This window comes from Notechis scutatus, chromosome Z, assembly GCF_049901735.1.
Source record: "Notechis scutatus isolate UNSWTSFEM ecotype Mainland chromosome Z, rNotScu1.2, whole genome shotgun sequence".
NCBI classification, from domain to species: domain Eukaryota; kingdom Metazoa; phylum Chordata; class Lepidosauria; order Squamata; family Elapidae; genus Notechis; species Notechis scutatus.
In genome coordinates, this window is record NC_142025.1 from 55512533 (window position 1) to 55525551 (window position 13019).

The window sequence follows — 13019 nt, forward strand, 5'->3', positions numbered from 1 at the left end:
TGGATGTTGGTAACCAAAATGAAATTATATTTTTTTTTTGGGGGTGGGGTGGGGTAAGAAGTAAGTTGAACTACTGAAAATATAAAATATCCATCCTTCCCTTTCCCATTTCTGTGGATTTGAACAAATGGGGAATGATGAATCGCCTCGATTCAATGAGATTTCTGCAAATGGACATGCTTTGCGAGGATACATAACTCTAAAGAAATATTGAAGTTACATCCAGCATTGATCATCCTCACATGCTTGATGTTATCAAACAGTCCCTCCAACTCAACAGATAAACCTCTCAGGAAGCAGCAAGTAAAATGCTCCGTTTCACCAAAAGGGGTGGGGGGAATTTACTCAGCCCCTCCCTCCCCTGCCAAAGTAGAGAAACCACTCAAGAAGAGGCAAGAAAAAAACAGTGGGTGGGGGAGGACCCACCCTTTCCCTTTCAAATTTTGCCACTTACCTGCTTCCTGTTTCCCAGCATGTCTCCGGGTAAATTTTGTTTTGGTGGGGTGCTGTGGCGGCTCCACGTCCATTTGTCCACAGTGACTTTTACTGCACCCACCTAGACACCCACTGTAGCCAGCCACACCAATATGGTTGCATTCACTTGGCCATGCCCACACAGCCATCTTCACTTTTATAAAACTCCCCCGCCCAACATCATTTCTGCACGGAACCCATTGATTTTTCAATATAAGCCTTGTCTGGAAACACGCAACAACTCCCCACAGCCAACCAACCAACCAACCGACCGACCGGCATATTAGCATTCAACAAAATCATACATTAAATAACTGGTAGATGGTGGGACATGGATAAAGTACCAAATGTCATGTATATTAACACTAGTATCAAAAGGACAAATGTCCCTTATAGTAAATTTGATATAGATTTTCAAAATCTCATTTATCTTTTAATATGTTTTAAAATGAAATTAATTTTCAGTTAAAATCTCATTAGGCTTATAAATAACCAAATATTTTTAATGAGACAAAACATTTCATGTAAATTTATTAGTTAAGAACTCATATTTAAAATTTTAAGAACTGATAACCATTGCTGACATGATATTCATTTGAGATATGCTATTTATCCAGATCAAAGCCGACAACTTGGATATTTATTAATAGGATTGTTTCAGCATTCAAGGATTTTTTTTAAGAGTTGCAAAAATAATAGCATTATTTGAGGGTGCTTAGTGCACATACTAAGATATATTTTTAAAGTTAGGGACCTTCCATTCTTGTGGGTACTTTTTGTATACCTACATAGAATAGAGCTGGAAGGGAGGTCTTCTAATCCAACACCCTGCTCAAGCAGGAGCCCCTGTACCAGTGATGATTAACCTTTTGGGCACTGAGTGTCGAAACGGGAGCGCATATGCACTGAAAAGGCACCGAGTGCCAAAACACGTGCACATGCAAGAAGCCAGCAGCTCCTGGAGCACACATGCGTGTGCGAACACCAGATGTCCGGCATGTGCATGTGCATTAGAAACCAGCCAGTCACCTGATCTTCATGCACACATGCACGTTTCCATCTTTGTGCCCCTCCAGCCAGTCTGCTTTTGAGGGGAGTTGTTTTTATTGAATTAAAATTCTTGTTGGATTAAATCTTATTGGCTAGTGGATCTATTGTGGGAAAAGCAATTTATCATTGAGAAGACAGTTTTTTTCTTGCATTGAAAAAAGCAATACAAAACTCCAGCACCATGTTCCTTGCTACCAAATGGTACTGGTCTTTGAGAAAATATCTTCCTTAACTTGGGAAGTTATTACCTAGCTTCATTTTGGGGAGGGCGGGGTGAGAAAGGAAAAGAAATAATGGATATAAATCAAAGGAAAAGAAGCTGCTCCAACAAGATCCTTTTATAGTAGGTTTGGATTGCTTGGAAGGTCAGGTGGTTTCTCAAAAAAACATGGTTTAAGCAGACTCTTAAAAATCTTCCTTTACTCCTTGTCTTCCAGAGCAACTTCCTTCTGATTCAAAGTTTAAAAAGGCCTGCCACAGATGCATCCTAGAGCTATGGTGGAACTGATTAAGGAGTGTCATAATGACCTTTATCTTTTTTTCCATATGGACTGATCAGATATTTTTCATAAGCATTCAAGACAAGGTGTGGGAGTGGTGCGGTGGCCTAAAGGTGGAGCTCTAGCCTCACAATCAGGAGGCTGTGAGTTCAATCATAGGTAAATGCTCATATTTCTTTCTCTGGTCACACTGAGAATATATCTCCACACAGGAAGGGCATCTGGCCAGTAACAAAAAATATGTATTAATCACAAGCAATCAGAAGCAAGCCCTATTAAGTTAATTGACACAGACTCTTATTGCTTTTGTATATCAATCTCATAATATTTTAGGCAATTGTGGATGCCTGCCAGTTCTGTTTCTTGCCAGCTATTGGATGTTGTCTGTTGAATCAAAAGGGACTTGAGGATATGTGTCATGAAAATATGTGACATATGACTTTGCTTTATAGAAAATGTGATATGTGCGAACCAGCTGATACTTCTAAATTACAATATAAAATACATACTTATTATATGAATCATATTAATTTGTTAAAATGTTACTGAATGCTTCTCTTCAGTTTCAAATAACTGTTTTTATTTAGTAGTGGATCTGAAAATCAATAAAGATCCAGCATTATGTAAATGCCATCTTAAGGAAGCCCTTCAGTGAGGGCTTCATGTTTAGTTCTGAAGACTGAAGGGAGAATAACTATTAATTCTTCAGGACTCAGAGAGTGCAATGGAGGGTTCAGTGAACTGAAAAAGCTCTTCATCATACAGCTCATCAGGCAGCTCTTCAGTATCAGCAAAAAATGTTGGAAATGGAGGATTCTTAAGGTTGTCTTGGTAAGCTGGCAAAACTGTGTCAGTGACCTAGAATATAAGAACCAGAGGAATTGAAAAGAAAGCATAGAAAATTTCCTCACAAATTCCACACCTCAAAGCATTCCCAATAAAATAGCCTGTAATTACTAACAAAACCAACAATTAAAAATCAAATATTTATCATAAGTTGGGGACATGTGATAAGCAGGGGTGGGATCCGACAGGGTTAACTACCAGTTCAGTCATTTACGAGGTTCAGTGATTTACAATGTGCTTCCTTGCACGCTGCCAGCGCACACCTGTAAATTGTCATCAGCATGGTACGTGCAGAGAAGCAGCCTTTCAAAAAGCCCTTTTTTCCTGCTTTTTTAACTGCAGCTGTGCCTCACACGGCAGCTGAATTTGAAAAAATCAGGAAATAAAGGTCAGGTAAGAGCCCGGATGGGCAGGTAGCCAAAAACATCAGCAGACGTAGAACTGGTTCTATGTCTGCTGCTCTTCAGAGCTACCGGTTCTACAGAAGTGGACAAAACCGGTAGAAACCCACCCCTGGTGATAAGGCAAAGAAATATTGGATACAGATCATGGTTAATTCAAAAAAATTTAAAACTGAATTTACAATGCAAACTAGAACTTTTTAGAATTATTAAAGAATTGGGGTGTGGGGGATCTGGAATTCTACTGCTATACATGATGACAGCTGCAAGAATATACCCAGAAATGGAGAGCAGTGTTAACTCCCAGAATGGAGAAATGGATTGAAAAGATGATGGAATTGGTGGAGGTGGTGAAACTGATTGCATTAATTAGGAATAAGAATGTAAATAATATTGCAGTTATTTAAAAACCACTTCTGGACTTTCTGCGTTAAAAACACTGAAACTTTGTTTTTTGACAACTGAGTTAAATAAATGGCTAGTGGTTATTATTTGCCAAAACTAAAAAGTTGGCATTCTAACTTTACTATGTATCTTACTACATTGAAAAAAGTCAAAAGTTACTACTTTTGGTTTGTTTTGATTTTTTCCTCCTTTCTTCATTTTATCACCTCTTTTTTTATCACCTCTTCCTTTCAAATTTTTTATTTCTTTTTTATTTCTATTTTATATTAAGAAACATTTTTAATACTGCTTTTATTCTTTTTTGCTTTATTAATTCTTCTTAATTCAGCTATGGGAATACAGCAAGGATATCATTATATCATTATCATTAATAAGCAATGATTTAACATCATTTTCATAAAAAGTAAACTCAAAGTTTTATAGTTTGCTAATTCAAAGTTTACATCTCGGCCTTCACAATACAGGACTTGAACTGCTTATTTTATACATTAATACATTTATATACCATCTATTTATTTAAACAGATTGTAAGATTTATACTATTATAAAGATTATGGACCAAGAAGCTGATTAATGTATTATAAATTTCAGCTTATTTATATTAAAAATAGAAAACAAAATTATTTGCATAGTTTTTCTGTTATAAAGAAAAACTGATATAATGCATGGTGAGCATGCAACTATGTTTAAAGATAGTAATGTTCAAGGTTTTTTTAAAATTAAATTTTCAGAAAGAACTTATGCCATTCATTTAAGCTATATTCAGCTTACTAAAAAGAATGCCTTCTAAACATGTCTCTGTCAAGATCCATATTGGCTTAATGGTTGCCAAGCAACTAAAGATTACATCAGAACACCATTTTATACCTGCTGATAATAAAGCCTCCAGCAAAAAAAAATCTTTTATTAAAATATTAGTTTAGGATCCAAAGTCACTGAATTCATTTGTTAGTTTAGTTGCTCAGGATTATATACAGTACTGCCTCAATGCAGGACACACAATACTCCCTTCTCCATCCCCACCCCCCCAACTATCATCCTGGGAGGTATGTTGGATCAAGAAGAGTGACTGAATAAAAATAAGTCAGAATTTCTATGGCTGAGATTGAAACATGAACCTGACTTACCCTTGGCTTACAACAATTTAACCATTTCTCCAGACTGGCAACTCATGCATAAAAATGAGTTATTAGCTAAGAGTGATTTGGAACTGGAAGTAAATAATTGCTTCATGGTCTTTGTTTACATATGAAGTGCAATTAAGTGTTTTAAAAAATATTTGTTGAACAAACCTTAACTAGACAGCCTATTAGGATATAATACCGTGTTTCTCATATAATAAGGCCGGATCTTATTTTTTTTTGAGCCCCGAAAAAATGGCTAGGCTGTCTTTTCGGGGGTGACTTAATTTTTTCCCCCCCTTGCATCTTTGGGTGGGTGGGTGGCGATGGCTTGGATGTTGACCTCGGCGTTGGTGGGGCACTTAGTATCGGGGTCAACGCAGGCAGCACCATATCTGGGTGTGCAACAAAAGTACTTCCTAACGGCAAGCCGCCCCCTCACCATTCCCCCCCATTTCGCATGTTTTAATATAGGCCTTAATTTGGGGGGAGGGGCTTAATTTCATTTCATGCCTATAAAACATGCTGGGACTTCCTATTGGGGGAGGCCATATTGTTGGAGAAACAGGGTAGATGAATTTACACTCATTCTGAGCCAAAAAATCAAATTATATTTTTACAGGTATAGAGTCTCTTTTCATATGACTATACAATGAGGGTTACACTTTCTGCTCTGTGGCATCACAATTACATTTTTTAAAAAAATTCATCCAAGAGCTTCTCCTGGTTTCTCTACATCTTAATTTCAGTCAATACCTTCCTGGGACAACAGATGCTACTAGTCAGCTACTTACAGTATTACTGAGTATAGCACATTTCGCTAATCAAGACTGTAATCTTGCATGTGGATTAAATATTAAATATCTGCTCATTTTTAAAGCATCAGAAAGTTTGATGACACTTTTTAGGGCTGTTCATACTTCAGCACAAACCTAGTAAAGGATGCAGTTTTTCTAAATCTTTCATTAAAGAGCTGTTGTTTTTAATTCCCATGGAAATAAAAAAACACCTTTTAATCAATAAGAGAGAAATGCTGTGCTCAGGCAAGATTCAAAGCACTTCTTCCAAATCTCTGTGGAGTTGACACACTTCAAAATATGTTGAACAGAGCAAAAAGGGACAGACAATAATACTCTGAATACCGTTGAGATAAATAACTTCTGAAACTCACCAACAGATTACATTCTATTTTGTGTAGCTTCTTTGAGTAGAAGGGAAAAGAGAGAGGAAAAGAAAAAACAACAAACACATAAAGTTTCTGCTACATCCTAGGATACCTATTTGCCACACCTGAGATAAGAAGATATGGAACTTATATTAAATATAAAATATTTAAACTAAATACACTAAAACCATAGAAATGGTAGTAGATTTTAGGAGAAACCCTCCTATACGACCACCTCTTACAATACTAGATAGTCAACAGTAGAGACCTTCAAGTTTCTAGGTTCTATCATATCTCAAGACTTAAAATGGACATCTATTATCAAAAACGTCATCAAAAAAGCACAACAAAGAATGTTCTTTCTGTGCCAACTCAGAAACCTCAAACTGCCCAAAGAGCTGCTGATTCAATTCTACAGAGGAATTATTGACTCTGTCATCTGCATCTCTATAACAGTCTGGTTTGGCTCTGCAACCAAACATAAATTGTTTCAATTTCAACTTCTACCCTCAAAACAATGCTATAGGGCACTGCACATCAGAACAACTAGACACATGGACAGTTTTCCCCCGAATGCCATCTGCCACTCTGCTAAACAACTATTTCCCACAACACTGTCAACTTATTTACTAAGACTGTATTACTATTATTCCTCTACTACTAGATTATAATAACACTTCCTAATACCTATCTCTTCTCACTTATGTCTATAACCTTGTTGCTTATATCTTTACAATTTGTATTGTTTTATTTGTTTCCTAACATGATCTGATTGCTTATTAATAACTTATAACTATCTCTAAGTGTTGTATCATGATTCTTGATGAATGCATTTTTTCCCTTTATGTACACTGAGAGCATATGCACCAAAGACAAATTCCTTGTGTGTCCAATCACACTTGGCCAATAAAGAATTCTACAAAGAATTCCATAGTGGACAAGGTAATGATGTTACTTTCCACAAGGTCATACCACTGGGAAAATAATGGACACTGAATTTTACTTATATGGAAATTGTAGATGTAGGGATTATAGAAACATTCCAAAGTGATTTTCCTTTACATATATGTTTTGCATGTTATGCACAGCTGAAAGAAATTGTTTTAAGGAGCAGGAGACAATATGGCACCAATTAGGACAAGAGAAAAAAGCAAAAACATCATCTTCCTCCCAGGAACTAGAGAAGTGATAAATCTTGCCAGCTCTGTTAGAAAGTATATGAAGATCAAGGAATTTTGATAACATTAGAGTCTAAATAAGCTCTTGGGGAAATCTGTGAAATTTCTCTTATGAAAACTATTGTGCTTTATAAAAATTAAAGGAACAATATCATATACTCACTCCTTGTTTAGCAACCAAGTTCTGTTCAAATGTTCAGGTTGTTAGGTGAAATGGAAAATAAGTGAACACATAACACACACCCACACACATGAGGGTGAGTGGGAATGCTGTGAAGATTATTAGCTATTGCCATCTTTTTTTGTCAGTCTCACAAATGGAGCACATGGGAAACATGACAAGATGAGACCATCCTACTTTATTGTAAGGCTACATTAATAGAATCATGCAAGTCTGAAAGTACAGATCTCCTACTGTTTCTTTTTACTATCTAATACAGTTGTCACCAACTGGTGGGCTGGAGAGCACTGGTGGTCCGTGAGAAAATTTTGGTGGTCTGCAGAGAAATGTCCCTTCTAAAGCACCCCCCAAAGCAGTTAATCCAGGCTACATAGGAACACAAGGCTGCGCCGCCCACATGGCCCACCAACCTGCTGGCCTCCACCCTTCAGCTGAGCACAAACCTTCAAAGCACTGAAGTGCAAGTGGCGCAGGAAACTTTGGCCGGGCTTCTTGAGCGAAGGCAGACTGCTGATGCCGCACAAATGCAAATAGTGTGGCGCTCCCACACCTTCCAGCCATCTCCATTGCCAGTTGAGCCCACCCATGCCTCTGCCCCACCCCCCGTCTTGCCGCAATAGCACCATTACCTCATCCTGGCCAGCCAGGGCTGCACTGATTTTTGCATGTTGTACCACCCACAAATTTGCACATTACATGTGCCACCCCCTGCCACAAAGATTTCCAACCCCACCACGGCCTGGCCCCATATTCCAGAGCTGCAGAAGTCACAAGACTGACCCTTTGGTCATCCCGGACCAGCTTCTCCAGCCCATGGCAGGCCAGTGCACCCGGGTGGAAGAGCAGTTGCTCTGGGATGACTAAAGGGCCAGCCCTTTAGTCATCCTACTGCAGCTCTGGAATATGGGACTGACTTTCCCACCAACATCAGCAAGGGCACTGTCAGTCAAAATTCATATTAGTGGTCCGCGGATTTAAAATTATGAGTTTAGTGGTCCCTGAGGTCCAAAACGTTGGCGACCCCTGATCTGATGAATTAGAGTGGATCCTTTCTAAGTTTTTTTCTGCACCCATTTCTCATTCCCTAGACAGAATCTCTCCCCTCTATCTTCCAAGTTTATTCTCACATTCCATTACACATTCAGACAAAAGTTCTCTCAAGAGCTATAACAGTATTATTTTCAATACAGCATGCAATGTTGTCAGGCACATAAAATTGGATCTGTTATATGTGGAAATAACATATGTATTGCAAATTACACCTGAGAAAATATAGAATGGAAGGGACTCCATTTTTGTTCGAGATGTTACCTTCTAGAATGATTTCTGGATGCTTATATAAGAGTATATCATATTTTGTAACCAGCATATCATGTTTTGTAACTTGTTATTTTCAAAAGTGAAAATAACATTAATGGAAGCTTGTTAATGACTTACTGTGTTAGATGAACATAACAGGAAATATGGTGATAGGAACAAGGTAGTTTCCAGAGATGACTGTTTGGGAGGAGTTTGGGAGGAGTTTAGGGATGGAAAAGTACCCAGGTACTCATTTGAGAGAGGGGGGTCCTATTTGCAAATATCTTGAATAAAAATAGCTTTTTATGGTTTCTTGGTTGTCAAGTCTGTTTTTTTATGGCAAATCTCTCATGATCATAAATGGGTTCATAGGTCAGAAAATACATTTTTAATACCACTGTATTTGCAAATGGTTGATAATTTAAGTAGTCACCAAATGAAAAGTACTAGGTTGGTTTCTTTTAAATGTAGAATGGATATTTTCTGCTTGTTTTTGTTAATATTACATACAATAGATTGTTTGAATTGGGCCCTAGAAATCCATTAAATAAATAATCCCAGACATAGGTCATGTATAACTTGCAAAGATGGTCAGAAAACAAAGGCTCAGAATGAACAAAGACTTACAACAAAAGTCAAAGATACCAAAACAATTTCTTTCAACATATAAATAACAAAAGTGTCAAGGAAACAGTTGGTCCACTAAAAAGAGAATATGGCAAGGAAATAACAGGCAGTAGGGAGAAAGTAGAGCTGTATAACTCATTCGTTGCATCAGTTTTCACACAAAAAGAAACTATAACCCAACCTGCCCCCCAAAAAAAACCTACTGTAAAAGACAGACTAGAAATAAAAATTAAGCAAGAAAATGGTAAGGGAACACCAATCTGACCTTGACAAATATAAATCACTGGAACTTGACAGATTACATTCCAGAGTTCTGAAGGAGGTGGCAGATGTTATCTCAGAACCTGTTTCAAAAATCCCTGGAGCACCAGGGAAGTACCTGAGGATTGGAAAAGGGCTGATGAGATTCCCATTTTTTTGGGTGGTGGTGGGGGAAAGACACCCAGGAAATTACAGATCAATCAGCCTAATATCAATAACTGGGAAGATCCTGGAAAAGATATTAAAAAAACAGATCTGCAAACATCTAGAAACAAATAAAATTATAACTAATAGCCAGCATGGGTTTGTTAAAAACAGATCATGCCAAACTAATCTTATTTCTTTGTTTGATAAAGTGATTCAATTAGTAGACTAGCGAAATGCTGTGGACATAGTATATTTAGATTTCAGCAAGGCATTTGACAAAGTAGACCACAACCTACTTCTTGGTTAAGGTAGAAAAATGTGAAATAGACAAGATCACCACAACATCTGAGATAATGATGGATCCGTAGCTGGCTGATCAACCATACTCAACAAGAAGTTCTTAATATTTACATGGAAGGAAGCAGTGGGGTATTACAAGGTTCCGTCTTAGGCCCAGTACTCTTTAATATCTTCAGAAATGACTTAGATGAGGGAATAGAAGGGTAACTCATCAAATTTGCAGATAACACTAAGCTCGCAGGAATAACCAACACCCCAGAGAACAAGCTCAGGATCCAAAAAATTCTTAACAGACTTGAACAATGGACCCTATCCAACAAAATGAATTTTAATGAGGAAAAAAGCAAGGTTTTACATTTAGTCAGGAAAAACCAAAAATATAAATACAGAGTAGGCAAGACCTGGCTCAAAAATAGTAACTATGAAAGGGACCTTGGAGTCTTAACAGATGATCACTTGAATATGAGCCAGCAGTATGTGACAGCAGCTAAAAAGCTAATAAAATCCTGGGTTCTATAAACACAGAATCAAAATCACGTGAAGTATTAGTACCAATTTGTAAAATCTTAGTCAGACCACACCTGGAATACTGCAACCTATTGTGGTCACCACACTACAAAAATGATGTTTAGACTTTGAAAAAGGTTCAGAGAAGAGCAACTAAGACGATCAAAGGTCTGGAGACTAAACCATGAAGAAGGACAGCAGGATTTGAGTTTAGCTAGTGTAGACCAGGGGTCGTCAATCTTTTGGATCTCAGGGACCACCAAACTCATACTTTTAAACTCCGAGGACCACTAATACGAATTTTAAAAAAAGATAATATATTTAATATAAATTTTTTATTTTTTTATATTAAATATAAATTTAATATTAAAAAAATAATATACATATATACATATACATATACATACATACATATGGTATTCAGCTTTGTTCCGGTATTTTCCCATGTCATTATAGTTGCGCTTTTAAAGTTGTAGCGAAGTTTCAGCAGAATGTTATCTGCCAACATCAGGCTTCTGTATTGTGTTCGTCTGTGTGTCAGGCTTTCGCTGCCATTTCTGTTTTAAATTTAGTGCTAGCCCCATGCTTTGTTAGAATGGTTTTTTCTTCATCCTGATTGGTTGGGAGTCTTGGTCTGTGTTTATTGGTCTTGGAGTTTGCTGTGTTCTGCTTGATTGGTGTTTCTAATATCTTCTGTCTGTTTTGTGGCTTTTTTTGTCTTGATTGGCTGGCAACATTGTGTTCCTGTATTGGCTTTTAGTGCGGCTTGGCTCCAAGTAAACGGACGGCTATCATTTATTAGGAAGCTAGGTTTCATCTGGGTGCCTGGTTGGGGTGTGTTTGGGGTGCCTGGTTGGGGTGTATCGGGGGGGTCTGTTTGGTTTGTGGTGTGGAGAGTTTTTTGTTTGTGAGTGCAGGCTTCCAGATAATTGACAGTCTAGTGGAGTCATCTCTTCTATTCATGCTTTCAGGTCATTTTTCAATCTCTATGGCTTCTCTGATAATTCTGTAGCTGGGGTTTTCTATAGTGGCTAGGGTTTTGGTGCCATGGAAGTCGATGCTATGACCTGTGGCTTTCATGTGTTGGACTAGTGAAGAAGTGTGTTCCAGCTTTTTTACTGCATTTTTGTGTTAATTAAGGTGGGTACTTATTCTTCTATTGGTCTGTCCGATGTATGTGGCAGGACATGATGTGCAGGGGACTTCATATATGCCTTGGTTTTCCAGGTCAATTTTATCTTTGGGGTTTCTTAGGATGGCTGCTATTTTTCTGTCTGTTTTGAAGGCAATCTTGATGTGATGCCTGTGTAGTATCTTACTGATTTTGTCTGTTGTACCTCTTATGTAGGGCAGCTTTAACACTGCTGGGATTCAAAAGAAGCCACATGGTGCCTGGAGTGGGGAAGATCTGGACGGGGAGGAAATGGCTCCCCCTCAAACTGAAGCAGAGCCCCCCCATCTGGTCTCCTGTCATTTCATATCTCCCCCAAGTAGGGGGAGAAACCTCTCCCTACTTTGCCAGGTGCAGCTGCCTGGAGTTGGGGGAAGGAAGGAGGGCTGGGCTGGAAGCCCCAAGGAAAACGGGCTCCTAATAACCAGGCAACACCCCCCCTTCAGCCTCCACTCTACTTAGCCCTGAGGCTAAGCTCCAGGTTTCTCCTGACGCTTCCAAGCAGAGAAGGGTCCCTCCCTGTGTGGAGGCTGAAAGGGGGGGGGGTGTCAAGCCCAGAAAAGTCGAGTTCTCACCTGCACAAACAGGCTGGTTATTAGGAGCCTGTTTTCCTTGGCACTCTTTTAGTCTGGGCATTTGGTCTCCCCACCGCCCCATGCCAAAGGAAAGCCAACCAAGCTTCTCCTTCCCTCCTACCCTCCCTCCTGCTCCCTTTTCCCCACTCAATCCTATTTTGGGACAGAGGAGAACGTTGCTGAAAATGTGTGTTGGCATTTCCAACACGCATTTCTCCGGCCCTCATCCGCAATTCTTCGCATTCCTCCAGGCCTGGCTTGCTGAGGGGGGAGAACAGCCCTGATGTTTCTGCTGCCTCCCCCATAAATCCAGCCATCGCTGCCTGGGGAAGGCACAGGAAAAGAAAGTAAGCAGAAACATAGCTCTCGCTGGGGTGAAAGAGCGGAGATTGGGGAAGGCACAGGCAACAGAAAGTGGCGCTTTGCAAAGGTGGCAGCTTGCGTCTTCTCTTGCGCCTTCCTCAATCTCACCTCTTTCGCTCCAGCGCTGAGCTATGTTTCTGCTCACTTTTCCTATGCCTTCCTGGGTAGTGATGGCTGGGGCTGTGGGGCGGGGGGCAGAACAGAGCACTGAGAGAGACGAGAAAACTGACACCGACGCCCACTCCACCCCCTCCCACCACCACCACCCAGTAATTTTCCTGACCCAGGCTGTCCCTACAGCCCAGGGCAGAGAGAAAGAGCCTAGGCCAGGAGAGGCAAGCTGGAAGCTGCAGGAGTGCCGCGCAAATGCAAGTAGCGCGGAGCTCCTGCACCTTCCGGCCATCTCCATCACCGCTTCAGCCCACTTGTGCCGCCAGCCCCCTCTTGC

The 13019-nt window shown here is 39.5% G+C and overlaps 1 protein-coding gene across 1 annotated transcript in view; it reads right to left on the reverse strand.

Moving 5' to 3' along the window:
- Positions 1-2582: 2582 nt before the first annotated feature.
- MRPL3 (mitochondrial ribosomal protein L3) overlaps positions 2583-13019 on the reverse strand; it is a 67921-nt gene continuing 57484 nt past the window's right edge. The window contains exon 10 of the mRNA XM_087946576.1: positions 2583-2882. Within this exon, the coding sequence (XP_087802702.1) occupies positions 2730-2882 (153 nt within the window). The 3' untranslated portion in view covers positions 2583-2729. The remainder of the gene's footprint in view (positions 2883-13019) is intronic.